General features: G+C 59.1%; 1 protein-coding gene across 2 annotated transcripts; it reads right to left on the bottom strand.

The window, feature by feature from the left end:
* Positions 1-2,020: 2,020 nt before the first annotated feature.
* CPZ (carboxypeptidase Z) lies at positions 2,021-24,080 on the bottom strand. Of its 2 annotated transcripts, none has more exons than XM_041751389.1 (11): positions 23,908-24,080; positions 18,865-18,897; positions 17,092-17,466; positions 14,103-14,312; positions 10,944-11,140; positions 10,184-10,345; positions 9,529-9,687; positions 6,398-6,533; positions 5,709-5,848; positions 2,776-2,875; positions 2,021-2,491 (listed from the first exon to the last, which is right to left on the bottom strand). In XM_041751389.1, the coding sequence occupies exons 1-11, from the start codon at positions 23,990-23,992 to the stop codon at positions 2,124-2,126; spliced, it is 1,965 nt and encodes a 654-aa protein (XP_041607323.1). In that variant the 5' UTR covers positions 23,993-24,080; the 3' UTR covers positions 2,021-2,123. The 2 variants fall into 2 exon arrangements, with proteins under 2 accessions (XP_041607323.1, XP_041607322.1); XM_041751388.1 differs by having other exon boundaries at positions 14,103-14,315; positions 23,908-24,077.
* Positions 24,081-26,630: the final 2,550 nt, after the last annotated feature.

Raw genomic sequence — 26,630 nt, 5'->3', positions numbered from 1 at the left:
TGGCCCTGAGGGTGATTTTCTCCAGTCTTCCTGCTTCTCCCTGAATCCCAAGGTCCCCATCGCTCTGCCATCCCCTTCAGTCTCACTGTGAGCATGCCGGGTGGACCTCTGCCTTTAGCCTCTTCCATGGGGGCGGGGGAGGGCTCTGTCCTACGTTCTATGAACAGAAAAGATCACAGGAGCCACTAAAAAGGTGGGAGCCCATCCTCTCCCCACTTGACCCTCCCACCACCATGGTCCACTGCCTGCAGCCATCCCCATCCCTGCCCTCATCCTGCCCACCCTACACCCCCTCACTGGGGTCCAGGCCACAGATCCTGGAATGAAGAGGGATCCCAGCTGAGCTCTTGGCCTTCATGCCAGCTCCAATGGGCTCTTCTCCTCCAGACAGCTGTCAACAGCAGGAACCTCACACAAGTGTCCCATGAGGGACCGAGCTGCCACCAACATGCTCCAAGGTCCTGGGCAAGCAGCGCCAACTCTCTAGGTGGCACCCACATCTCTAAAGCAGGAGTCTAAAGAGGAGTCTGCTCCACATGGACCTCTGCACAGTGCCTGGTACACAGTGAAGCTAAATAAATGAGCTTCAGAACCACTGGACACACAGATGAAGGTAGGGTCAAGAGCTCCAAAGAATGTCTGAGAAACACTCCAGGTCATGATTGACACACACATACTCACTTTGTGAGTTGCTGTGTCCAGGCCAGATTGAGGACGTAAGGATGCCAGAGCCCCCATGCTCTACAGAAACCCCACCTCCTGGCACTGGGGGTGCGTCTACTTCTCTGGGCTTGCCCCGAAGGCTTCAGAGACAGCACCGACCATCAAACAATGCTGATGTGTGTCGATGGGGGTCACATTGGTGTTCAGCTGGGGTCAAGGCACTGTTCAAGTGGGACTCCCCACTCTGTGTGGGGCAAACCATGCCCAGGTCCAGGACACTGGAACAGAAGGCCCAGTGGCACAGCCAGGAGCAGCAGGGAACCTGCCACGCTGCAGATGATCCTTCTGTTATGTGTTGAATTGTGTTCACCCAGAAGATACATGTTGCATTCCTCACCTTATTATCTGTGAATATGACTGTATTTGGAGATGGAGTCTTTCTAGAAGTGATCAAACTAAAATGGGGCCATTAGGGTGGCCCTGATCCAATATGACCAATGTCCTTATAAACGGGAAATCAGGATAGAAAGGCAGACAAGGCATATAGAGAAGACGGCCTGAGGAGAGACACGGGGAGAAACCAAGGACACGGGCCTGGAGCACATCCTTCCCTCATGGCCTCAGAGGAAACTACCCCATCCACACCTTGACCTTAGGTGTCCAGCCTCCAGGACTGTGAGACAAAAAATTCCAATGGCTCTCTCAGCCTGTGGCACTTTGTTATGCAGCCCTCGCTGGCTAGCACATCTTTCCCAGAGTTCTCCAATGGGCTCCCTGCCTGATAGATCCTCGGACCAACAGGCCTGCCTGACAATAGAGAGGTGGATCAGGAGGGATCCTGCGGGGAGTTTGAGGCCTGGGGTGGGTCTCTGGACCTGCGTTGGTGGCATCATAAGGATGAGAAAGAAGCCAAGGGTGATGCTTGCTGCTGGAGTGAGGGCCTCATCAAAGCCCAGGAGCCTCCACGTGGGACTCTTGGGCGATGCTATGGTCCTGAGCTCTTGCCAGCTTTCCTGTCCTTGAGGTCACCTGCTGCCCACCCCCCACCCCTCCCAGCCAGGCTTTTCTGACCTTTCTCCTTTGCATCCCACCTCCACATACTCCCAGACATGCAACCTTCAGCCACAAGACCCAGAGTCTCTGATCCTAGTTGGCCCTGCACCACCTCCCCATGTGTGACCTCCCTGTAAGCCTCAGTGTCCCCATCTGTAAAGTAGGGGGCCCCCCTTGCTTCGAAGCCTCAGGGTCCAGCCCCACTCCTGGCCTCCCCTGGGACAGTGGGGCCACCTGCCCCCAGGGCCATCAAGGTGGACAAGGCCAGCGTGCCTCACACCAGAGCCTCTCATCACAGCCAACAGTGAATAAAATGACTTTAATCAAACAGAAAGAGCTTTACAGGGTGTCTTCAGAAGACAAAATCAAGAGCTTGGGGCCTCTGGGCCAGAGGTGAGCAGGAGCACCTAATATTTGAGCAACCAGCGTGGCTTGTGCTGGCTCAGTGATGTGAAGTAGGACCACCACCAGGGCTTGCTCCCGCCTGAGGAAGGCTGCCTGCGCCCCCCAAGGGGCTCCTGGCCCACCTCCTCTGGCTCCCCGTATGGGCTGGCACCTCCCAGCGGGTCTCGGAGCCCAGACCCACTTCTCCGTGGCCCGAGGAGGACCTTCTTGGGTCCAGTCCCCAGAGGCTGGAGAATGAAGTCCACACGGCCAGCCCTCTTCATCCGGGCAGGGATGGTGACCTTCTTGATGACCTTGGAGTAGCCAGGGGCCTGAGCTATGACGATGTGGGGCCCCGGAGGCAGCAGTCTCCAGTAGTCACCATCTGGGGCTGTGAACACACAGAACACAAGCAATTCTCAGACCGAGGCTCACATTCAGGCTTGAGGCGATGAGAAGTGGAGTCCGAGGGGCATCAGCCTGGAGGGCGAGTGGACCCCAGATGTGCATCTGCCTCTGCACTGGGCTGGAGAAGCAGCCTTCCCACTGGCTTCCTTGGCCAAATTTCTGTTCATCCCTCCAGGCCAGTGGAGGAGTGGGGCAGCCTCCAGGGGCACCAGGTGGAAGGACACCTGCAGAGCCAGCCACCACCATGATGCCTCGGGGAGAGCTCACCTGTGGTGATATCATGGCGGATGCCCTTGACCAAAATCCGGGCATTTTTGACTGGCTTCCCGAATTTGTCCATCACCACACCTTTGATGCCTCGATGCACCTGAGGAGATGGAGAGCCAGAATGTGGAGGTGGTGCGTCCTCTCCAGAGGACTGGCCAGCCCACCGCGCCCGGCCCTGTCCCTGGGCTCATGCATGACCCTGCCGTTCTGCTTGAGGGTCCACCTGCCCACCTCTCCTGGGCCAGGGGTGCTGAGCAGAGAACCCTGGAGCTCATCCAAGCTCCCCCTTCCTGTGTGGGGCCGGTCCACGCGACCGCCTCTCTCTGAGTGCGGGGACCAGGAGGACATGGGCCCAGGGTTTGGAGCCTGGCGTCAGTCCCAGCCGGGGCACCAACCACTTTCTGATCTTGGACAAGCCATGCTGCATCTCAGCATCATCTCCCATCTGTAAAATGGGCTTCGGGTGATGCTAGAGAATAGGAATCCACTTGCACGAAGCCCTGTGACAGAGCCTGGATGTGGGACCTGCCACCCTGAGCGTGGACCAGTCTAGACGCAGCGTGCTCCGAGCAGATGCCTGTGGCCCCCGCACACACCCGGCGTTTGGATGAGGAAGTCACATCTACCAAGCGGAGCCCCCACTCCACCCCCTCACCCCCCTCAGCTGCCTGGCCCTCCCTGTTCACACTCCTGCTAGGAATGTCGGCAATAAACAAGCCAACCCGCCCTTGCTCTATCAGACTGAGAACAACTGGGGGCCCTCAGGTCACGTCTGACAAGGCCACAGTGACTGGGTGGGAGGGGAGACAGTGCAGAGACCTCGTTCTCTCCCAAGAGCCTGCCCCTCACACCTGCAGTGATGCCTCAGGCCTCCCCGCACCCCCGTCCTGCCCTCCTCTGCTCAGAACACCTTGCCAGCTCCTGCACTGGCCAATTCCTCTCCCCCACTGTCTTCCTCCAGGAAGCCCTCCTTGATGACCAGCCACACCAGGGGCCTCCAGGGGTCCCCAGTGCTGGGCTTTCACTCTCCCAACCCTGATTTCGTTGTAATGTCTGCCTTCCTCACCCCAACCTAGGGGAGGGACCAGACACATTGTAGGGGCTCATTTAATGCTGCCTTGCACGGGCTACACTTTGTTCTGCCCTTGCTTCTGGTCTGAGGAGTCACGGTCCTGCAGACCCCAGGACATGGAGCTCTCGAGCAGGAAGAAGACCTGGTGCATGTGCCCCTCCCCTCCAGACCCAGGGAGATGCAGACACCCCCCGAGGCCTGGTCAGCATCACTGCGAAGAAGGCCTCCATGGGCCATGACACACTCGATCCTTATCAGAAGCCGCAGCGCAGCCCTCCTGGGGCAGGTCCTCGGGCCCAGCCACGCCCGGCTGCACCGCCCGCCTTCCACCATACTGCGCTCACTATTAAATCTTTATAGCCCAAGACCTCACATACAATATCCACAGAGCCATCCCAGCCCCATTTAAGGCTCCTTAAAACTAATTTTCACCAGACAGCCGTAAAATGAAATGAGCAAGGGGTCTGGCCCAGACCCATTACTGAATGATGACCTGCCCCACGTGGCGAGAGGTCGCTGGCACAGCCATAAAAAAGAAACTCAAACAACACTAATAATGTCCAGCTCTTATCTGGGCTTAGCTTTTTATCCTACTGCGGCAGCTGCCCATCCAGGAGGCCCTGCTTGGTTCTCGCCTTGAGGAAGGTTCCTGATCTTTCTAGAAAGAATTCATTGACAGAACTGAGGTTTGGGGCAGGCAGATCTGAGTGCAAGCTCCGGGCGGTCCCTGGGTGACCTCGGACAGGCCCTGTCACTGTCTGACCCTCTGTCTCCTCCTCTGGTCTCCTCATAGCCGCCGAGAGCAGGCACGGGATCCCACGCATGACCCAGCAACCCCAGGCCAGCGCTGTCCTTCCCTGGCACCCGTTCCCCTACCCACAGAGTGGGGCATCCCCGCCTAACATCAGGGACCAGGACCGGTGTCAGGACTCAACGCCGAATGCAACTGTAAAGTGCTATGTGCGTACATCCCCTCGTGGTCCCCTTCAGGCAATCCCATTTCTCTCTTAGGGCCTGCTTCTCACGGGGACATCGTGCCAATGGGTGATTCACGTGAGTCTTGAAAATGTTCAGGAAAAAAGTCACAGAGGCGTTTGCAGAGCCACCGCCAGGTTCTGCCTCACCCCCTGCATGCCTGTCACAGGGGGTCACCTCCCTCAGACCCACCCCCCCCCAAGGTCCTCTGCCCTGGGCCACGCTGACAGACAGCACCGGGAGAGGCACAGCACCTGCACCTGGTCCCCACGCAGTCAGCAAGCTCCCCTCCCCCTCCCCTTCCCTCTACCTTCTCAGTCACTTCTGCTCACCATCGCCACCTACTTCTAGGTGACCGTGGCCCTAGGACAGCCGTCACCCCACAGTCCCCCAGCAGCCAGTGCCCTCCCTTCCGAGCCCGAGGGTGACACGTTCTAAGCCCTGCCTGGACCATGCGGTCTCTCGCCCCCCCCACCCCCAGGGCCCCGTCCATTCACACCTCCACGCACCTCACTGCGGCGTGGGGACCCTCACATGCCATCCCCTCTGCCTAAGCTCCCCCATTACCTGGTTCCTCTTGTCTTCAAGATGCAGCCCGAGGGCCCCCTCCTCCAGGAAGTGCCCCTGGCCCCCAAGGCTGGGTCAGGCGCCCTCCGTGGGCCACCTGGGTCCCAGCATTCTTGTCCAGTGGCACCCCTTTTAGGCCCTGGGAGCTTCACCATCCTGAGGACCCCAACACACGCCCCCTGAGGTCCAAAGCACCCCCAGGGCTGGGCCAGGGAACGGACGATGGCTAGTGAATAACAAGTGAGGTGCAGCCTTGCACGCCTGAGCTGGGGGCTCCTGGGGGGCGCCCCAGGCGGGCGGGAAGCCACAGGGGGCTCACCATCTCCACAAAGTTCAGGAGGGGCTCCTTGTTGTGCTGCCAGAGCGTGTAGAGGGCCTCCTCCGGGGGGAACTTCACACAGCCCAGCTCCACCGTGATCTCGAAGCAGTTGCTGTGCAGGTAGTTGAAGTCCGACATGCCTGCAGCACAGGGGTGGCCTGAGCGCTTGCCCGCACTCGACATCTGCCACCCGGCGGGCGCAAGGCCACAGGACAGCCCCGAGCCCGTGCTGTCGTGGTCTTACATTGCAGAGGAGCAGTTGGAGGCATGGGGCACTGGCGGCTCTCGCCCAGGGTCCCACGGGGCAGGAGCAGAGCGTGCCTTGAGCCCAGGTAGTCAGGCGACCCATGTCCTCAGGCTCACGCTCCGACCCATGTGCCCCTCGGAGGGTAAGGAGCAAGCCTGTTCCCTGCAGATACATGTGGCATGTGGCAGCCACACTCGCCCCTGGTGGCCAGGCCTCTGGCCCTCTCCTGGCCTGGACCCCAGTGATGATAGTGTCCATGGGCCTGGCCAGGACCTGGATGTGCGCACCTGTGCTGCTACCCCAGTTCCAGAAGTCCCAGGATCCAGGTCCCAGAAAGAGCTGCTGAAAGGAGATGCTACCCCCGCCTTCCAGCCCCTCCTCAATCTCCCCTCCCTCTACCAGCCCTCCCCTCCCCCCCCCAGTCCCCCTGCCCCATCCGCACCTCCAGTGAAGCTGTACCAGTCAGCCCCGTTGATGATGCTGCCTCTCTTCAGGAAGTTGCCGCCACACCTGTTCTCTGACCTGTCCATCATCATGGGGTGGACATCTGCATAGGCCCTGGCCAGCAGCTTGAACATCTGGAAAGGAGACCAAGGGACAGGTTTCTCATGAGGCTGAGGCCAGAAGGTGGGGCACCCGCAGGACACTCTCAGCTCTGGGTGCAATGGGGTGAGGACGGGTCGCCACAGCCTGCAGCACAGAGAGGAGGGAGGGAATGGTGTCTATGCAGATGGCACAGCACCTGCAAAGGTGCAGAGGTGGGAAAGCCAGAGCTCAAGGCACCTGTGGTGGGTTTCTGGAACGTTGTACAGCCCCTGCACACCTGGCTAGGGGGAGTGGGCTTTCTCCCAAGTAGGGGATTCACGGAAGGGATACCGGCAGGGCTCATGGAGGTCAGCTTGGCAATTTCAGAGGCGCTTCTGCAGAGGACAGGCCTCGGGAGAGGCGGGAGGCTGGGGTGAGCCTCATTTTTGCTGACGTCACCACTGATTCCTCTGTGATAACCGTCGCCTCCTGTTCCCCGGGGTCAACTTGTACCTAAGGGAGCCCCAACCTACTGCCACACCACGTGCGGTTTCCATTGCAGTGAGCAGAGGGACACAGGAGACGGGGCCTCCACCGCAGGTGGGAGACCTCGGGGTGAGCCTGAGTGTGTGCACAGCCCTGGCCCGCAACACAGCGCTCCCCACACAGTGTCCCCACCCCAGGCAAGGCATCCATGTCCTCCTGTGCCTAGGTCCCAGCGTGGGGCACAGGGTCCCACTGGGAACAGGACCAACCTGGGGGGCAACCACAGGGCAAGGACGTCAGGAGGAGCTCTCCGCACAGAGGTCAGCGGCCATAAATGAACAAGTCGCATTGCAGGCTCCTAGGAGCGGCAGGTGTGCACTGGTGTGGGGGTGGGCGGGGGCTTGGGCCAGGGGCCATGGGAAGGACCAGCCTGCCCAGCTAGTGCCGCCTGGGACCCTGCAGGCACCGTAGTTCCCTTTTGCTGGGTATGGGCTGGCTTGGGGAGGGTCGGAGAGTCAGAACAGAGCTTGAGCGAAGCTCGGGAGTAAGGTATGAGGGGCAGATGAAGTGGGGCAGGCAGCCGCGGCCACCCCAGAGGAGTGGCCTGAATGCCACCAAGAGGAGCTGACTCTCGTGCACGGGGCACCACGGGAGTCTGGGAGAGTTGACTTGGGACACCCTGGCCAGCCCCTCCCCACACTCCCCCCTCCCTCTAGCACCCCTCCTGGGACCCGGGTTCCCACAGAGACCACTGCTGGCTGTGGGCCTGAGGATTATCGACCCATGATTGATGGCTGGTGGTGAAGACTCATTTTTCTGACTCTGGTGGGACTCGTTGAGGTGAACCTCCCCACTAGGGACATCTTCATGCATCTGCCTCGAGATTCAGACACGGTGGGCCTGGCACAGACGGCTCCTACTGCCGAGGAGACACAGGTCTTGCCTGGTTGTTGGCCCCACCCTCCGCCAGTGCAGGGTCAAGGCCAGGCCCACTGCAGCCACTACCCAGCCAGGGGCATCTGCTGAGCTCTGAGCTCAGAACCTGCAAGTCCTAGGCCCAGGCTGGCTACAGCAGCGGGGGAGGGGGACAGGGACGGAGGGAATGAGGGAGGGAGGGCCTGAGTGGGTGAATGAAACTGTACAAGGATGAAGGGGCACAGGGACAAGGGGCCCGGGAGTCACAGGAGTTGCCTTTCCAGCTGTCATGGAGGCAAGGCCCTCAGCCTGCTGTCCCTGCTCTGCCTCCTGGACTTCCATGGCATGCCTGGCCCCTTCTGGGTGCCGGTGGGAAATCATCTCCTCCTTCAGGCTCTGTTGAGGCTGCCACCACCTCAGGGAAGTCCTCCTGAAGGCCTGGGAATTCACCCTCCACACACGCATGCACACATCCTACGTGCCCCTGGTCTCTTGGGAGGCCCTCCATCCTGATCCTGCCTGTTTCTGGCTCCACCTCCCAACCTGGATGAGGACCCTCAGTGCAAGAGCTGGTCCTGTCTGAGCCAGACCAGCACCCAGGGGTCAGGAGAGGCTGGGGAGGAGGGAGGAGGACAGGCAGGGAGCCAGGCCCCAGGCACTGGTCCATGCAGCACCAGCTCCCCACTCCCCACCCTGCCTAAGCAGAGGGCAGCCCCCTGCTCCCCATCTGGTCCACCAGGAGGCCTGCTGAGTGACTGGGCAGAGAGCTCAGACCTTTCCAAGCCCCCAGGCCGGCCAAGGCAAAAGTGTCCGGCTTTGTGGAGCCCAGAGTAGATGGGAAGGGGCCTAGGGGCTGGTGCTGCTGTGAGAGGGGTCACCAGGAGCAGTTTGGGCAGTGCTCCACTGCATTTGTCTATGGGACCACCACAGGTCACCGCCTTCACCTCCAAAAAATGGAAAGTGATCAACCCCACCTCCCAGAAAAACAGTCTGCATGAGCTCCAGAATCAGGCATGGGGAGGAGCCCTGTCAGGGCAAGGGGACCGCAGACAGCCAGTCCTTAAGGGAGGAGTGGGGTGGACAGGGCTGTGGCCATCATCACAACCCCCCTGCTGGTCTGACCACTGAAGGAAACAGTCCTTGAACTGGGGAGAGACCTCCCCAGACCCCGGGAGGGGACTCCAGGGCGGGCCGGAATTCCTCCTCTGACCTCTCTGCAGCCAGGCTCCCAAGTTGCTGGCCCAGCAGACCCCCACCCCCCCCCCAAACCTGCCAGGCCCGCGGGTAGCAGGGAGGTGGCCAAGAGCCAGGCAGGCGCCATGCGCGCTGCAGCACCGCCCTCTGCCGGCGTCGCTTGAAACTCCAGGCCACCAGCCAGGCAGGGAGGGCCTTGGGCTACCGTTAGAGGGGCTCCCAGCTGGGGACACTGATGGAAGGCAGGACATGGCCAGAGGACAGATGGGCTGCTTCCAGCTGGCTGGAAGGCTTCCTGGAAGACGGGCCTTTAAAGAAGGTCCTGGAAAGTTCCTACTGCTCCTATGACTGCGTGGGTCTCACCGAGCTTAGACCAGGGACTAGGCCCGGCCAGCCCCGAGCACCACTCACAGCGCTGCCTCTCCTGCCCACATAGCATGTTGCCCCTTTCACCTTCTCATCAGGCGTGGGAGAAAACATCTTCTCTTCCTGAGGGTGCTTGGAGAAGTCGAAGGGGTAGGACACCACTAGGTCACCCCCGTGGAGGCTGGCCGAGAGCACGAACGGGGTGGTCCGCATCCACTTCATTATCGCCTTGGTCTCAGGGGCCACCTAGTACAGAGGAGGCCATGGTCAGGACCACGCACACTCCTGCTGGCCGCCCCAGTCATGCTCACAGGCTTCTACAGCCACCTCTGGGCCCTCCGCCCTGCCCACCTGCCCCAAGGCCCTGGCCTGACCCGACTGGACACTCAGGATTCCCTTCAGGGGCCACCAGGCTCTCCTGCCTGCCCATGCCCCTGCCTGAACTCATTTTCCTGCCTCCTGGAGCCATCACTCTCAGCATGTAGCCTGCCCACTGAGTACCTGCCAGACCCAGGGTGTTTTCCATACGTGTCCCCTGAATCCCAACAACCCAGTGAAGAGCTACCCTCCTGTCCCAGGCAGGAAACAGAGACTCAGAGGCTCAGGCTACTAACCACCCCTCTCTTCTGCCCTGGGGAGACCACACCTGTGGGTCCCAGAATAACCAGAGACCCCTCAAGTGCAGGACTGTGGGCTGGACCCAAGCCTGTGAAGGGTGGGCGCAAGCAGGGGCGGCTCCTACCTTACCCCACCAGTAGTGCTGTGGGATGGGGATGTGGTCACTGCGCACGCTGCGGGACGAGGCCAGCCGGTAGTACTCAGACGTCAGGTCAGGGAAGTTGCGATTCAGATCCAAGTTCTGAGCATTTTGCCTCCCACTTGTCCACCCGTTGTAGCCAGCACCCTGAAAACACAGGCCACCCCCACCTGGGGGTCAGCACATCCCACCCTGACTCCTTCCAGTCGGAGGCCACAGGGCTGGGCTGAGTAAGAGACGAGGGCTGCAGTTTCTCTCTGGCTTTGGATGATGAACTTGAGAGCATGTCCAGCCAAGCTGCCCTTCACCTCCTCTCCCACCTGCCTGGCTCCTCCTGTCCAGCCTCCTTACTGACCCTCCAACCTCAGGACCTTGTACTGGCTGTTCCCCCAACTGAAACCCCCCCCCCCATAGTTACATGCATTGCTTGCTCCCCACCTCCCCTGGGGCTCTGCCCAAAGCCATATCAGAGAACTTCTGGCTCTCCAGCTAGAGTGAGATTGCCCCCTGCCCTGCCTTTCCATCAGAAGATTTCTCTAGAAGGTATATCCTCTTTCTCACACACCACAGGATTATAGGTGTCTGCCCCCACCCCCTAGTAGGACCTTGCTGATGTTGATGCCTGCTGAATGCCCATCACCCAGAACGGAGGGTACACACAGATTCCCAGTCACGGCTAGTGAATGAACAGATGGGAGAGTGTCAAACGTAGTGGCCCACAGGATCTGGTGTAGGGAGCACTCACCTCGGCAGCCGCCACCTCGTACCCGTCGGGGTTCATGGAGGGCAGCAGGTGAATGCGGGTAGTGTTGAGCAGGCGCTGGATGCGGGGACTGCCCAACAGGTATTCGGAGCACAGGTACTGGGCCAGGTAGATGAGCATCTCCCGCCCTGCCACCTCATTGCCATGGATGTTGCCGATGAGCTTCACCTCAGGCTCCACTTGGGGGAGATACAGTGACCTGAGGGGTCGTCCCAAACCCTAGGGTCTCCAGAGACTTGAGGACCCACATGGCAAGGCTGGCTGGATGCTTTGGGACCTATTCATACTTGTTTTGGCCCAAGTATTCCTAACTAATGAGATCTCATCAAAGTCATGACTTACTGAGCTCATTTAAGTTTAGCCGTAAGTATTAGCAAGGCACATCAAGGGTATTAATTAATAATAATATATGATACCATTTTATTCATGGCCACTTTCTAGATTTGTGTAGTAAGTTAAGGTGTACATTGATGCTTAGATGGGAAGGCAGATGGCCCTCAAATGGATGGATGGTTGGATGGATGGATGGAATAGACCAAAGGATGGATGGATGGATGGATGGAATAGACCGAAGGATGGATGGATGGATGGCTGGATGGCTGGCTGGCTGGCTGGCTGGATGGATGGATGGATGGATGGAATAGACCGAAGGATGGATGGATGGATGGATGGAATAGACCAAAGGATGGATGGATGGATGGATGGATGGATGGATGGATGGAATAGACCAAAGGATGGATGGATGGATGGATGGATGGATGGATGGATGGATGGATTAGACTGAAGGATGGATGGATGGATGGATGGATGGATGGATGGAATAGACCGAAGGATGGATGGATGGATGGAATAGACCGAAGGATGGATGGATGGATGGATGGATGGATGAATAGATGGAAGGAAGGATGGACAGAAAGATGGAAGGATGATGGATGGGTGGATGTTTGGATATTTGGATAAAAGGGTAGATGGAAGAAGGAAGGAAGGAAGGAAGGAAGGAAGGAAGGAAGGAAGGAAGGAAGGAAGGAAAGAAGAAAGGAAGTTAGGATATTTGGATAGAAGGATGGATGGGTGAAAAGATGGAAGAATGAATGGAGGGATAGAAGGATGGAGGGAGGGAGGGAGGAAGGAAGGAAGGAAGGAAGGAAGGAAGGAAGGAAAGAAGAAAGGAAGTTAGGATATTTGGATAGAAGGATGGATGGGTGAAAAGATGGAAGAATGAATGGAGGGATAGAAGGATGGAGGGAGGGAGGGAGGGAGGGATAGAAGGATGGATGGGGAGATGGATGTTTGTATATCTGGACAGAAGAATGGATGGAGGGAGGGAGGGATGGATGGAGGGATAGGAGATGGATGGATGGAGGGAGGGAGAGAAGGATGGATAGGGAGATGGATGTTTGGATATTTGGATAGAAGGATGGATGGATGGATGGATGGATGGATGTTTGGGTATTTGATAGAAGAATGGATAGAAAGATGGAAGGAGGGAAAGAAGGAAGGAAGGAAGAAGAAAGGAAGGGAGGAAATTAGTTTGGATTTCTGGATAGAGGGAGGGATAAATGCATGGAGGAATGGGAGAATAGATGGAAGGAAGGATGGACAGAAAGATGGAAGGATGATGGATAGATGGATGGATGGATGGATGGATGGATAGGTGGTGTTTGGATATCTGAGTAGAAGGATAGCTAGATGGATGGATGGGTGGATGGATGAGTGAATTGTGATTAGAAGAGAAGAGTAGATCAGGAGCCTGGGCAGCCTTACTAACTGTGTGACCTCAGGCAAGTCAACTCTCTTCTCTGAGCCTTATATTGTTCATCTGGAAAATGCATCTCCTTCCCTGGCTGTGCAGAGCCTGACCTGCAGCTATGGGAGCAGTCACCGATGTCCCTCCTGCATTCTGAGGGCATAAATGACCCCGAAGCTTCCCACAACAGTCACTTCCCTTGCCCTTCTCACAGGGGACACTCCTCACCACATTCCAAAGCTGCACACCAATCCGAAACAGGAAGAATCCTGTCTTCATTCCAGAGCATCCCACAGGGTGGAGGGGAAGGAGGCAGGGTGGGCCAAGGAGGTTGGGGTGGGGCCAGGTGACTTCTGACCCTTAATAGGAGACAAGGCTTTGGGTTCATGACATGCATGCTGCCCAAACCCCTAGGATGAAAATCAGGCTGAGTGTGGCCAATCCAGCAGAAGTGCCAGAGCCACTTAACCTCAGATGGTATATTTTTCAGTAATAAAACCACTAAGGGTCCAATGGGAATTATTTCTGGTTTGACCCCATGTGCCTCCCATGGTCACAGGTGTAGACCAGCTGAGGGATGGGGCCAAGGAAGGGCTCCTGGCAGAGGCCAGAGCTGGGCACCTGTGCTCCAATGCCCTCAGTGACCTGGAGGGGCTCGTGGTGATCTCCAGTTCATCACATGGGACACAGGCCACCAAGCCAGGGGCTGAGTCTCTGCTAGAATATCTTGGATCCTCGAGTTAGCCCCCTGGGCGCCGGCCCAGCCCTGAGATGCAGTTCACTGTGAGTTCTGTTCAGTGTCCATGCTATGGAGGGCAATGACCTGGGGGCTGCAGCAGAGTCTGGCCTCCTGCTGGGTGGCCACCAACACAGCTCTGGAAAGGTCATAAAACCTAGCATTTTCCACATAGCTCTGCCTCTCTCAAAGCAGGACCACTAAGCCTGATGAACTGAAGTGGACTTGGTTTTTTAAATGGAAGAAGTGCCTCATTCAGATCATCCTGTGAGACTACGTTCACCACGCAGCTCAAAGGAGCAGGTGTGAAGTGGCGAGGACCAAGCGTGCCAGGACCAAGCACGCACATACCTGCCTGGCATCCGGGTGTGCCAGGCAGGGGTACAAACACAACAGGATGCACAAGGCACAGTTACATTTCCCCAGAGATGGACAGGGGCCCACGTGCCCACAGCCCTGGGACTGCGCCCCCAACTCCCGCCTCCCCACTGAGCCCCAGCAGGCCCCGTGGGATGTGGCCATGTGCCCCCGGGCATGAAGCAGAGTATAAACCATCCCTGCTGTGACTGGGGCTCCGGACCCGGGCTCACGCACCCGAAGCCTAGTAGGCCCGGCACCCTTTCCTCTCCCTGGGGTCCCGACAGTGGCAGGGGCTTACTCAGCTCGTGTTGGCCAGGGCGGGCTGAGAACTCGATGACCAGCAGCTCCTTGCCATTGAAGCTCCGGCCGATGCTGTAGGTCTTGGCCACATGGGCGCAGCGGGCCGCCGTCCGCCTCAGCACGCGCACCATCTGGGCGTAGGAGTGGTGTGTGAAGTGAATGAAGGTGGGCGGCAGGCCGGACGGCAGCGCCTCCTCCGCATCCAGGCCTTCTGGGGAAGAACAGGGGTGTTGGGGGGCGCCTCCGGCTGCCGTGCCAATCGTGGCGGCTCTGTCTGCCCCTGCCCCGCTCCCCTACAACTCCTGGGACCCTGGCCACCCCAACACCCTACACCCCCTCCCCTGCCCCACTCTTGGGGGTCCCCCTTGAACGACGCCCCAGCCAACCTGTTTATGTTTTTCATTAAAATTCCCTTAATAACACTTCATATCCATATGTAGTAATAGCGCCCGATAGATGGACATAGCATCACAGTTCCCCAAGTTATTATGATTAGAGTATTACACGGTTATGTGGAAAACATATAAAATACAAAGCAGTGGACTATAAAGGAGAAGATGTCCCCAAAGAAACCTGGACCCAGAGAAATCCGCTGTTTGGCGGGCAGCCTCCTGACTCTGTTTCGTTTTCCACAGACACCTAGGTGTAATCACGGTGCCCATGCAGGTTCCTATTCTGCTGTCTACACTGCCTCATGGTGGAGACAGTTTCAACGTCAGCTGGGTAACCATGGCTCTGAAGGCTCCTTACCGTCCACCCGCCCACAGACACAGGGACACGAGGTGTTGGCTGTGATGACCAGTGCGGCAGTGAGTGTGCCAGTGCAGGGCAGGGTGAGCAGAGGAGGGAGCGAGGGTGAGTGGAGGGAGAGGGGACCAGGAGGAAGGGGAAAGGAGGAAGGAAAGGAAAGAAAAAGGAGGAAGGAGGGAGGAGGAAGGGGAAGGCAGCGGAGGGAGGAGACAGAGTGGAAGATGGGGGAGGAGAAAGGAACGGGAAAAAGCAGAAGGTGAGGGAGAAGGGGTGGAGGAGGAGGAGGGAGGGGGAGGGATGGGAGGAGGAGGGGAGGAGGGAAAGGGAGAAGGGGGAAGAAAGGGGGGAAAGGAGGCGAGGAAAGGAGGGAGAGAGGAGGGGAGGACAGGAGGAGGAGAGGGAGGGCGAGGGAGGGGGAAGGAGAGTGGAGGAGGGAAGGGGAGGAGGGAGGGGGAAGGGGAGAAGGAGGGGGAAGGGGAGGGAGGGAAGAGAGGAGGGAGGGGGGTACTAGGGAGTAGGGAGGGAGGGAGGAGGGGGAGCAGGGAGGGAGGCTTCCCTGCACTCTAAGGTCTCCTGAGGAGAAGCCCGGCATTCAGGTCGGATTCAGGTCGCCCCCCCCCCCCATGAAGCTGTAGGCCTTCCCCTAAGCCTCTCACTTGCCTTGCGGTTTCCTCTGCTCAAAATGGTTTTGAGGGAGGAAGGAAGCAGACGGAACCAGCAATTTGGTGGCAGTATTGCCCAAAATAATCTCTCCCGGCCAAGTGCATGGGCTTTCCCAGGGCAGGCGGCTCGGCCCCACGCAGTCTGGTTCTCTTCCTCCGTGCCCCTGCCCTCACCTGGTGTCGGCACCCCTGCACCCACCCGCACATAGGCCCAGGGGCGCAGAGCCCCTCTGCCCTGGACCCAGCTCCAGGACCAGCCCCGAGCCCCGCCCCCCCACCGCCCACCCACACAACCAGCCAGCGGCAGCCCTGGAAGCTGAGGCCAGCACACATGTGTTCCCACGGACCGGCTGTGGCCCCCCACCATGGTCAGCATCCCAGGTGGAGCCGTGTACACAGCAGGCGCTCCGTGGCCTTGGGGTGGACGCACAGACCAACCACAGCCCCGCTGCCATTTGCCTTCCCGAGCCTCCTCCACTTCGCTGTCTCTGAGGTCGGGGTAACAGCTCACATTTGGGGTTGTCGTGGGTGAGCTGCAGCGTGGGGCCCAGCACCAGATCACGTGAACCTGGCCATCAGCTTCCTGGCCGAGTGCGGGACTCGCAGGGAATGATGCTGTCCTGCACTGTCTGGGGCGGCCACGCGGGCACGTGTGGACGCTTACACTGCAGCTTATATTCGTTCAAGTCAAATAACAGCAAAACTGAGGTCCTGGGAGCACTGAGCACGTCCCAAGCACTCAGCCGCCATGCGGGACCAGTGGTCGCCCTCTGGGACAGCACAGAAGAGAATATTTATCCCCACAGCCACAGAAAGTTCTATCAGCCAGGGTGGCCGAGGATTGCGCTATGTCCCTGGAGGGCCGGTGCTCAGGAGACCTCCCTACCTGCTCTGGAACGCCCTGCCAGGGGTGCACAGCACACAGGGTGTACACGGGCATTTGTTCCAGCTCCAATGCAGAGCTCACTCCCCTGCAGCATCACTGCCAAGGGGCTCCCCAGAACCTCCTTGCACACCTGCTGAGATGAGTGGCTCGCCACCACGCAGGGCTGCCCATTCCGCTTCCACTGGTTCGTTCACTAAAGACACTAAAGCCAGACTCTCCAGGGCCCCTCCAGCGGCTTCTCTGGGTCCACTTTGGAGAGTCTGCTTCCAGCCAATACCCCATGTGCCATCTCTTGGGCTGGCCACGGCAGTCCCTGGCAGGCCTCGGGGCGGGGAAGCACCCTCCAGCACCCACAGCAGCCCAGGGCCCAGCCAGAGCATCATGGTCCTTAGGAGGGGCCACAGGAGGACCCCCCAGGGCTGGCCATGCTCTTCTACACACCCGAGTTCTGGCCCAGGCACCAGCACTTGAGGCCTCAATTTGGGGGAATGTTTGCCCACCGTACTCGGTAGTACTACCCAAACACGTGGGTACCTGCCCACCGTGACTCAGTGGTCCTGTCCAAACACCTGGGTACCTGCCCAAGGTGACTCGGCAGTCCTATCTGAACTCCTGGACACCTGCCCACCATGACTCAGTGGTCCTGTCCAAACACCTGGGCACCAGTGTACCCCCAGTGCCCCACCTACCTCGCAGCTTCTCCAGGGGGTCATAGCAGCCCTCCTCCACGCTCGCGAAGTAGCGGCCACAGTCGAGAAAGTAGGGCCAGGCCATGTCGATGGCGTCGAAGGCAGGCTGGCAGGCCTCGCGCAGGCCCTCGCACACGTGCCGGCAGGGTCTGTACACCCGGCCGCCCTCGCAGCGGGGAGCCAGCACGGCACAGCCCAGCAGCCGCAGGTCAGGGTTGCACTGGCCCTCCAGCAGGTGGTGCAGGACGCTGAGCAGGATGTACTCAGAGCTGGACTCCACCGCCTCCCGGGACCGCTGCTCCAGCAGGGTGGGGAAGGTCGTCCAGTTGTAGGCCACGTCACTGCAGGTCCGGAGCTGCATGTCCACACACGTGGCTGGGGGCAGGAGGGTCACTGGGTCACTCCCTCCCTCTATGACCCATTATCCGTCAGACAAGCAGAGCCACACGGGGCCACAGAGCCCACAGGGATGGGCCACCACAGTCTGGGGGTGGAGAGGGCTGGGACCAGGGCTCCGGGGGAGGAAGCCGGTGAAGCCCATGGGGGACCAGACAAGGCTCCTGAGACTAACGAGGCTCCACTCCTCACTGGCAAGTCACCCCGGGCAGGCCACTCTGGGCCTCAGCTGCCACAGCTGCAAAATGAGTGCAGGAAAGACAGCCTTGCTGAGGGGTTGCCACATTAGGGAATGTGAAAGAAGCCAGCAGACCCTGCATTTTGCAGGAACAGGTGTAGACCCTCCCAAACTCATGGCCCCAGTGCAAACGAGTCCCCAAAGATATGCCCAGCTTGGACTGCCTCGCATCTTCAGGAAAGTGGCAGATCCCAGAGTGATTAGCTGGAGCTCAGGGCATTGGGGACAGGGCTGGTGAAGACGGCCACAGCTCAGGCAGGCTTGACCCAGCTCTGCATCTCACAAGGGTGTCCGGGTACAGGGACTTCACTGTCACTGGGCATTTTCAGGTGTGGTTTTATCTCCTATCTCTCCAGCCCCATGTGGCCAGGGGCCCTTGTAGCCCTGCAGAACTCTCCAGAATGGAGCTGAGTGCACTGCCTCTTCCTCCTGCCTTCAGGTACACCTTCCACGAGTGGCAACTCATGGTAAAGGTGACAAGATGTTGCCACTTTTAAAGGATGGGGTGATTTCTGCACAGCATTTCTCTGCTCAAAACATTTTATATGTCATTGACGTTTGCATTGAGAGCATATTCTGCTTTTCAAAAAAGTCTAGTCCCTCCACTTAGAATACACCAGATGCCCAAATCTGGCTGGAGGGGACTTGAGAGGAAGTGCCTGCCTCTGAGCTCATCAGATCCATCAGATCCCACATAATCTTAAAATCAGCTTTCCCTTCCTAATTCTAGGGGGGGTAAGATCAGGGTCCACAGAGGGGCTTGCCTGGCAGGTGCCCACATGGAGCTGAGACTTAGGGAGCTCACAGGATGAAGAGTAGACATGGTGTATACACATGGCCTCATCGGACCGCAACCAGCAATGGGGGCGAGGGGAGCAGGGATGATCGGAAGGAGCATTTCTAGGGGAGCCGTGGGGCAGAGCCAGGGTGGGAAGCCCAGGCTGCAGAGAGAGAGGGTCCTTTCTCTTCTGTTTCGTCTCATTTCTAGCTTTGTAAGAAGGGGTTTGGATTTGATTATTGGGCCTTGTTACTAATTACCCCCTTGGGAGCTGTGGGTTCAGCTCTCTAAAGTGCTTAACAGTGTGGAGGGGCTCCATCGCTCCTCCAAAGCAAAAATGAGAGAAGTCCATGCACCGTACCACTGTCTGCAGCTGATGGTCCGTGGCATCCACCTGGAAAGAGAAAGGGCAGTGCTGTTAGGGGCATGGACCCCGGTCATTCTGGCCCCCCGAGAACATGCACTAAAGGCACCGCTGCTTCGGAGGGCAGCCCAGCACTTCCTGAGTGCACCTGGCCCCGTGCAAATGCCCCACGAGCTCTGTCTCACTGGTCTGCACCCTAGTGTGGATGGAACCCTTCTCACTCTGCAGGTGAAAAGTCTGGGTCACGGAGAGTTGCCAACACTTGCCTAAGGGAAGAGCCAGAGAGCGGCGCGGGTGCAGGGTCTGCCAATCACCATGGTGTAAACACCCCCACAGGGGCCCATTCTCAGCTTCTAGCAGGTGAACAACTAGTTGGCAAAACTCCCGAATAGTTAACAAGCCATTCTGGGAGCCTGTACCCCTCCTGGCTCCACCCCACTGCTGACTCTGACCTCCACATTATTCAGAGTCCCCCCGGGAGTCCGATGGGCACCAGCTCCCTGCCTTCCGGAACACTCCTCAAGGAACAGCTTTCCACCGTTTCCTGGCCTGGGGAGAAGATGACCAACGCACAAAACTATCCTGGAGCCCATGGCCTTCCAGTGCCCTCCTCAAGCCCAGGCCCGTAGACCTAATAGTGACAGCCCCGAAAGGCCAGTAAAACCGGCCTTAATCAGTGCCACCCACCTGCTCCCTCTTAAGAGGTCCCGAGACCTCTGGGAGCCCCAAGAAGGAGGAGCTGACTCGGACAGATGGGGATCAGCGGGAAATTTAGAGCCTAGAAGCTGGCCGTAGACCCCCACCCGACAAGAGTCCAGTAGGACAGGGCAGGCTGCGTGGCGGAAAGAATGGGAATCCACGGGGCACGCAGGTGCAGGGGGAGCCCAGAAGGAGCCTGAAGCAGAGGGAAGAGCCCGTGTTCTGGTCCCGTAACCTCACACAAAACCCAGGCCTGGCCCACAAGTCTGGGGAGGGTGGGAGGAGCTGCTTCTAGCGATTCACCATAAAATCTGGGTGATGTGAGAACTTCCCTGAGTAGAAAAACATGAGCCTCCAGAGCAGGAGCATCTGGAGGGCGGGCTCTGGTCCTGCACGCAGGCCAGGCAGCTCCCCAGTTTCAGGAACCTCTGCAGAGGTCTGCCCTCTGCAGACCAGGCAACCACAGTCCCTGATCCATCCCGCAGCAGACCCAGCACTTTCATGAGGCACTCTGTTGTGCCTCTATTTCCCCATTTTATGTGGAGTTTACTACAAGCACATGGTGGGAATAACATGAAGTTTCTACAGGATGACCCACATTTAGTGCCCCACACAGGACCTGGCTCGGGGTAGATGCTCCATAAATGACTGCTCCGTTACTGTTACCATTTTATAACACCCCTAAGACAACGAGCCAATGGTTCCAGGCTATCCTAAGAGGCTGGCACCACTTGGGAAAAGCAAAGGGCAAGAGAACAATTATCCTAAAATAATTTTCCTAAGTTTTGCCAGCTCTAATGCAACAGAAGGCTGCAGTGTGCCCACCCGTGCCTTCGGATGCCTGATGACACGTGCCAGGATGAGCACACTGGCAGTGAGCAGGCTCCAGGACCCCAAGCCGCCAAACCCACCTGCTCCCCTCTGCGTGCAGGGGTGGGCATGTCTGGTGCTCGGCCCAACACATGGTCCAGTGCGTTCCCTGACTCTTGCCCACCACCCTCTGCAGGTTGAGAGGCCTGGCAGGCAGAACCACTGCTTGAGGGGAAAGGAAAGATGGGAAACTGACAGAGGGCCCAGCTTGGAAGACTGTGCTGCTGTCTGGTCATCTCTGTAGCCAAAGGCCCCAGGTTACTGCCAGGAGGTCAGATCTATGCAGGGTCCCGTGCGTGAGCATCTGTGCCCAACACCCTCTGTGGAGCATTTTCTCTACCCCAGGATGCACGCTTGGGGCAGATGCTGTGACTCAGAAGGTCAGCTCGGGAGCCCGACGTCTCAGAGGCAGACGGCTGGGCCACGAGCCCTGGCTTCACCGCCTACACCTACAGCCAGGTGCCCGGAGCTGCAGGCGGGCGAGTCTGTAAATTTGTTCAGACTCTTGGCACGACCAGTGAGCAGAAGGATGCCCCCTTGACCCAGCACCCCTGTAGCCTCAGGAAAACTGGCAGCGAGGAAACCAGGAGGGGACCAGTGACCCTCATGTCTGCCCCCATGGAGCTACAAGTGCCACACAAGTGGCTGGATTTGTGTGGATGTAAAGAGATCCCTCCTGGTTTTGAGTGGCTTTGATCTACAGATGAAGAAATACAAGTTTGGGGCTCAGTTTCCTCATCTGTGAAAGGGGGTGACAATTGCACCCATCGTTGCAGAAGGGCCCGATGAGGTAACACGTGGACCTAGTAGGGGTGCCATGGACAGTAGCTTGGGTCACACAGGGCCTGCCTGTCATGATCTCGGTGCCTATGGGATGGACCACTGGGTGGCACCTGCTGACGTGGTCACCAGGAGCCAGACAGAGAGATGGGTGGACATGGTTCCCAGGGCTGCTGTGACAAAGCTCCACAAGCTGGTACAGCGCACACTGAGTGTCTCACAGCTCGGGAGGCCAGCAGCCTGAATCAGGGCCTGGCAGGCTGGGCCATTCCGCAGGATCTGAGGGAGGGTCCTCCCCACTGCTCCTAGTCTCTGGGCTCCCGACAGCCCCCATCCTCACATGTCCTTCTGGTGGGGCTCTGTCCCAATTAGTTCCTCTCCTAAGGACACCAGTCATTAGATTTATGGCCCACCCTGAGCCAGTGTGACTCGCCCATGCTCCAACTGTATAGGCAAATTCCTACTTCCCAGTAAAGTCACAGCCACAGGTATGGGGCATTAGAACCTCAACATTTCTTGTGGGGGGAGGGGACACAATTCCACCCACGACAAGAGGCAAGCCCTACTGTGTGCTTTCAGGGAGCTTAGGGGTCGGGGTGGGTCAGGAGAGGAGTCGCTGCTCTGACCACACCGGACAGCATGGCCCCACTGGCCGCACAGGGTCACTGAGAGCTCAGAGCGGGGAATCCCTGCTCCATGTGTGAAGTCCTCACCAAATTTCAGACTTCGTACTAAAAAAAAGAATGTAAAATACTTCATTCCTAGTTTTTATATGGATGACAACACACTGGAACAATACACTGGCTTAAATAAAATTTGTTACCGGGTGAATTTCACCTGTTCCTCGTTACCTCTTTCGTTTGACCACTAGAACTTGTAAAATTATCCCAGGGCTGGCATCCTCAGGTTTAGAGGGCGCTGATTCAAAGGCCGCTGCTCTTTGGCAGCCGGCACGTGCCCCGTTACACTAAGTGACCACAAGGTGTCAGCATGTTTTCAATGGAGGGACCTAGGCTGACCTGGGGCTGGCCCACTACCCCCCTCCCTCCCTCTTCGGTGGAGGATGGTTGTTGGTCCTGGCCAAGGACTCCTCTGATGGAGGAGAAACTGGAATGAGGCCAGAGACATTGGGCCATCTGCCCAAGGATACACAGCAGAGAAGAGGACTCAGGATTTGAACTAAGACTTGCCTGGCCCCTAGGAGCAGGAATGATGCTCAGTCCCCAGGCTCCCCGTGGAGACCTGGAATAAGGCAAGGGACAAGGGCAGGGGGGAAGGGAGGGCCCAGGCTTGCTCTGAGCCCCCAGGACAGGTACAATAGGGACACGGGCACAGTCCTCAGATAGAGCAGCCTGGACACAAACTGCCTGGTCCCCACCCCTTGCCAGCCTGCCATCTGGAAAAGCCATTCGCTTCCTCGGACTGCACATGGCCCACTGTCAGGGGTGAGGATGGGATCAGAGGAAGGATGTATTCTAGAAACAGTCACCAGTGCCACCACAGGGCCTCAGCCAGAGAGCCCCCACCCATTCCTTAAGGTGAGGAGGGAGCAGTCTGTGCCCGGCCTCCAGAGGAGGGGGCTGCACTTCTCTCTGGGAAAAGGACAAGGTCAGTGAGGACTTCCTAGAGGAGGGGACCGTGGTCCCTGACGAGTCTATATGATTCTAGACATTTCCTGAGGTCTCATGGGTCCAGGGAAGGGTCCATCCAGGACACAGGGCAAGTTCTATCTGCATCTTGCCTGTGTATCTGTGCATACATGTGCACACACGTGCACACACACAAACACACACACGCACACCCTCTACCTGGGCTTTTCTGTAGCAATGGGGAGGAGGAAAGAGGAGAGGGCAAGGGCTGGACGGAGGGTGGGGGGTTGGCAAAAACCCAGACAGAGAGGGAAGAAAAGGAAAGATTGGCATCGGTACATCTGAGAGGGGCATTTTGCTCCCGGTACGTGCACTTGGCAGTGCCAGCATGTTCTCAGGTATCCACAGACGCCAGCACTGGGGAGACCCCCGCCTGCACCCAAGGGGACCCCCACCCTCTGGGGACAGAGCAGTCTGCTGCAGACCCTGAGGACAGTGGACTAGATGCACCTCCCACCCTGATTTTGCAAGGAAGTGCAGCCCACTCCAGGAGGGGCCCCAGCCTCCACCCCACGGTCCACACTCTCAAGGGAGATTGCGCAAGCAGGCGCACCCCGTCCAGCGACCCTGGCTGCCACCCCTCTCCGCTGCCCCAGAGCCCTCAGGGCACATCCACTCCCTCCCAGGCGACCACACCCCCTCCCAGGGGACCGCGCCCCCTCCCAGGCTATGGGAGCCCACTTCCGGAGATTCTGTGGTCCACATCACAGACCCGAGGTGGCAGGGAGGGGTCAAGAGTCTGCTGTCGCCCCCAGGCTGCCCCCTTCCTCGAAGGAGCAGGGACCTTAGATGACCTCCCCCCTGCAAAGTCCTGGCACCTGCGCCCTCGGACCCTACGGAGAGGGCGCCCGCCGGCTGTGCCCTGAGCCGGGGGCCTCCTGCGGGCAGGGCACGGTGCCCCGCCACTACCCCAGCTGCCCGCTGTGCTCCGCCCTGGGGTCCCAGCCCCCGGGCAGCTGAGCCCAGCGCCCCCTCCCAGCGGATCTCGAGGTCCGAGGTCGAGCTCGGGCCGGGGTGGGGGTCGCGGGGCGGTGGGCCTTACCGGCGGGCCCCCTGGGCAGCGGGCACCCGGGCCCGGCGGCGGCGGCCAGCGCGGCGAGCAGCAGCAGCAGCGGCGGGGGCGGCATGGTGGGCGGCGGGCGGCGGCGCAGTGATGTGGCACTCGGGCCGCGGGGCAAGGCCGCTGGGCTCCCGCCCCCCAGCAGCGCGCGGAGTCGGGTTACAGCGGCCCGGGCTCGGGCTCGGGCTCGGCGGGCGGGAGGGACGCTTCCGGCCCAGGGCCCGCCCCCGGGGCCCGCGCCCCCACCGGCTGGCTCCCTGCGCCCACCTGGCCCTGGACGGGGAGGGGCGGGGGGCGGGCTGGCCACCAACCAGGCCAAGTCACGGGTGTAGGAGAAGGGTCTGTGGGGGGTGTTTAGGTACCGGGAAGGGCCGGCGGCTCCTGGGTGTCCTTGGGCAGGCGTCCCCTCCGAGCCTGGTCCCTGCGCCTGGGGAGAAGCCCCCTCCTCCTTGCTCCAGCAGAGCCTGGCACTAGGTCCTCAGTGAAGTGTGGCAGGCTGTCTCTCAACTCATCAAAGGAGGCAACAGACCAACCCAGTGGTGGCTTAGGGTCTCATGGGGTGAGCACCCCTCCCCTCTAGAAGAGGGGCAAAGGCAATGTGGAAGGGGCCTGAGAGCCCAAGGCAGGCAGCCCTGCCTCCATGACCTGATGGCACCGGGGAGTGGGAGGACCCCTTCCCACCCTCCCCACACAGTGCCTGCGTCACCCACAGCCATCTGGGCAGGAATTCAAGGGGCTCGGGAGGAGGGAGGCCCAGGACCCTGGCCCCCAAAGTGAGGGAAGAGTGACCCTGGAGCCTCCAGCTTGCTGTCTACTCAGAGCCTCTCTCTATTCCGAGGACCAGGACTGCTTTGGGATTCAGCCAACGTCTTTGAAGCACCCCCTTCATGGAGCTCAGCAGGTGCCGACTCTGCAGTCCAGATGTGCACACATCTGCCTGCCAGCCCCTTGTCACATCCCACAGCTGCAGTCCAGCCCCTGGTGTGCTGGGAACAATGCCAGCTAGACACCTGGGTCTGCCTCCCAGCAGTCACCCGGGCCAGTCCCTCCCCTGCTAGGCCATTGGCCCAGACGATCTTTAGCATCCATGTGCCTTTATGGGACTCCTTTAACACCTGTCCAGCAGTGTCCTGTAGCCAGATGCCACCCAGCCCTGAGACTTTGGACAAGCCCCTTAACTTAGAGTCTGGGATAATCATGACAGTACCCACTATGGGGTAAACATCAGACAAGGGCTTCAGTCCATTGCAGGCCAGGAGAAGGAGCCACTCACTCCAGTTCATTGACTCGAGTTGTCCTTTTCCACATCTGATGCTCCGTACCACCCTCTGTCCACCCAGCCCGCAGCTAGTCCTTCCAGAAAAGTCTCTGGGCTTGCTCCAGCCCAGGTACTTTCCCGTCTGGGGTCTCTGCTCCAGGCTGGGAGGGTGAACCCAGACCCCACTCTCCCCAAGTGCCAGTCGGGGGTACACATTCTCGGGGAGGATTTCACCCTCCTCCGCGTGTGCCAGGGGAGCCTGTGAGTTCACTTGCTGTCCCTTCCTGCAGGCAAGTGAAGTTCTCATGGACACTGAGCCTGCGGCTCATACGTGGCCAGATTTGTGCGGTCGTCTCCTATTACAGCCCTCACTGTGGGTTTGTTTCTCTGAGTGGTATATAAAATAGTAATACTGTTTCAAACCAGTGGCATCTGAGATTTGGTAAAGAGAAAGGGTCCTGCTAGCTATTGCTATTTTTACGGACCCAGTGGGTGGAATTTGGTAATCCCCTCTGTGACCTACCTCTTTCCTCCCCAATGAAGTTGGAAGGAACTGTCTCTCACCCAAGTCTTCTTGTCAGAGAGGAGGAAGGCACTCGGCCAAGTGGTTTGGCTGGGGTGAGTCGCACGCAGGCAGGTTAACCCTTTCCAAGAGCCAGGAGCTGTGCCTCCCTCCCCAACCCCCAATCCCTGCTCTGCCCAGCGGCCCACGGGACAACTGGCCAGGAGAGGAGGGACAGCACGTGGCCAGACCCGCACCATTGGGATGGGGTGAGGTGAGCCATCAGATGCAGGCAGCGCCTGAGCCTGCAAGGACTCTGGCGAGGACTCGAATGCTCAGGCGGGCAGCAGCACCCACAGGGCTGCTTGCAGGACGAACCGCTGGGAGAGAAGCCACACGGTGTCCTGGACAGAACACAGACTCTGGCAACCCGTATGGGTCACTTCACCAAGTGGCTCACTTCAGTGAGCCCGGGGCCATCTGCTGAGAAGTTGACATTGCCCATCTCGGGGCTCGCAGGATGGGGAGTGTGTAGATGGCCCAGAGTCCACCCCGCCGTGGGGAGATGGTTCCCTTGGCACCCCTCCTTTGGTGCCCATCTGAGTGGTCAAGGACCCTGGGAGCAGCACCTAGACCCCAGGGCTCCCCAAGCTCCCTCTGGGACAGCACTCCCTTCATTGAATTTAGTGGGTCTAACTCATCCAGAAAGAGCTCCAGAACCGGCTAGGTGTTGCCCCTGCTGGGCGCTGGGGAGACATTCTCATCTCGCAGCCGCAGCCCATCTGGAGTTGCCAACCCTGTATGGTGGGGAGTGGTTCCTGCCCTGTGGGGGCTCAGGCCCTCTGGGAATCAGATGGGAGCTATGGACCCCCCCCCCCAAGAAGAGCATGTGCTGTGCTGGGTGTCACTGGCTTGTGCCCTGGGAAGGCACAAGGCTTGTGGGAG

The sequence above is a fragment of the Vulpes lagopus genome, chromosome 4, assembly GCF_018345385.1.
Source record: "Vulpes lagopus strain Blue_001 chromosome 4, ASM1834538v1, whole genome shotgun sequence".
NCBI classification, from domain to species: domain Eukaryota; kingdom Metazoa; phylum Chordata; class Mammalia; order Carnivora; family Canidae; genus Vulpes; species Vulpes lagopus.
The sequence above is the reverse complement of the archived record's forward strand: the minus strand, read 5'-3'. Positions and strand labels throughout refer to the sequence as shown.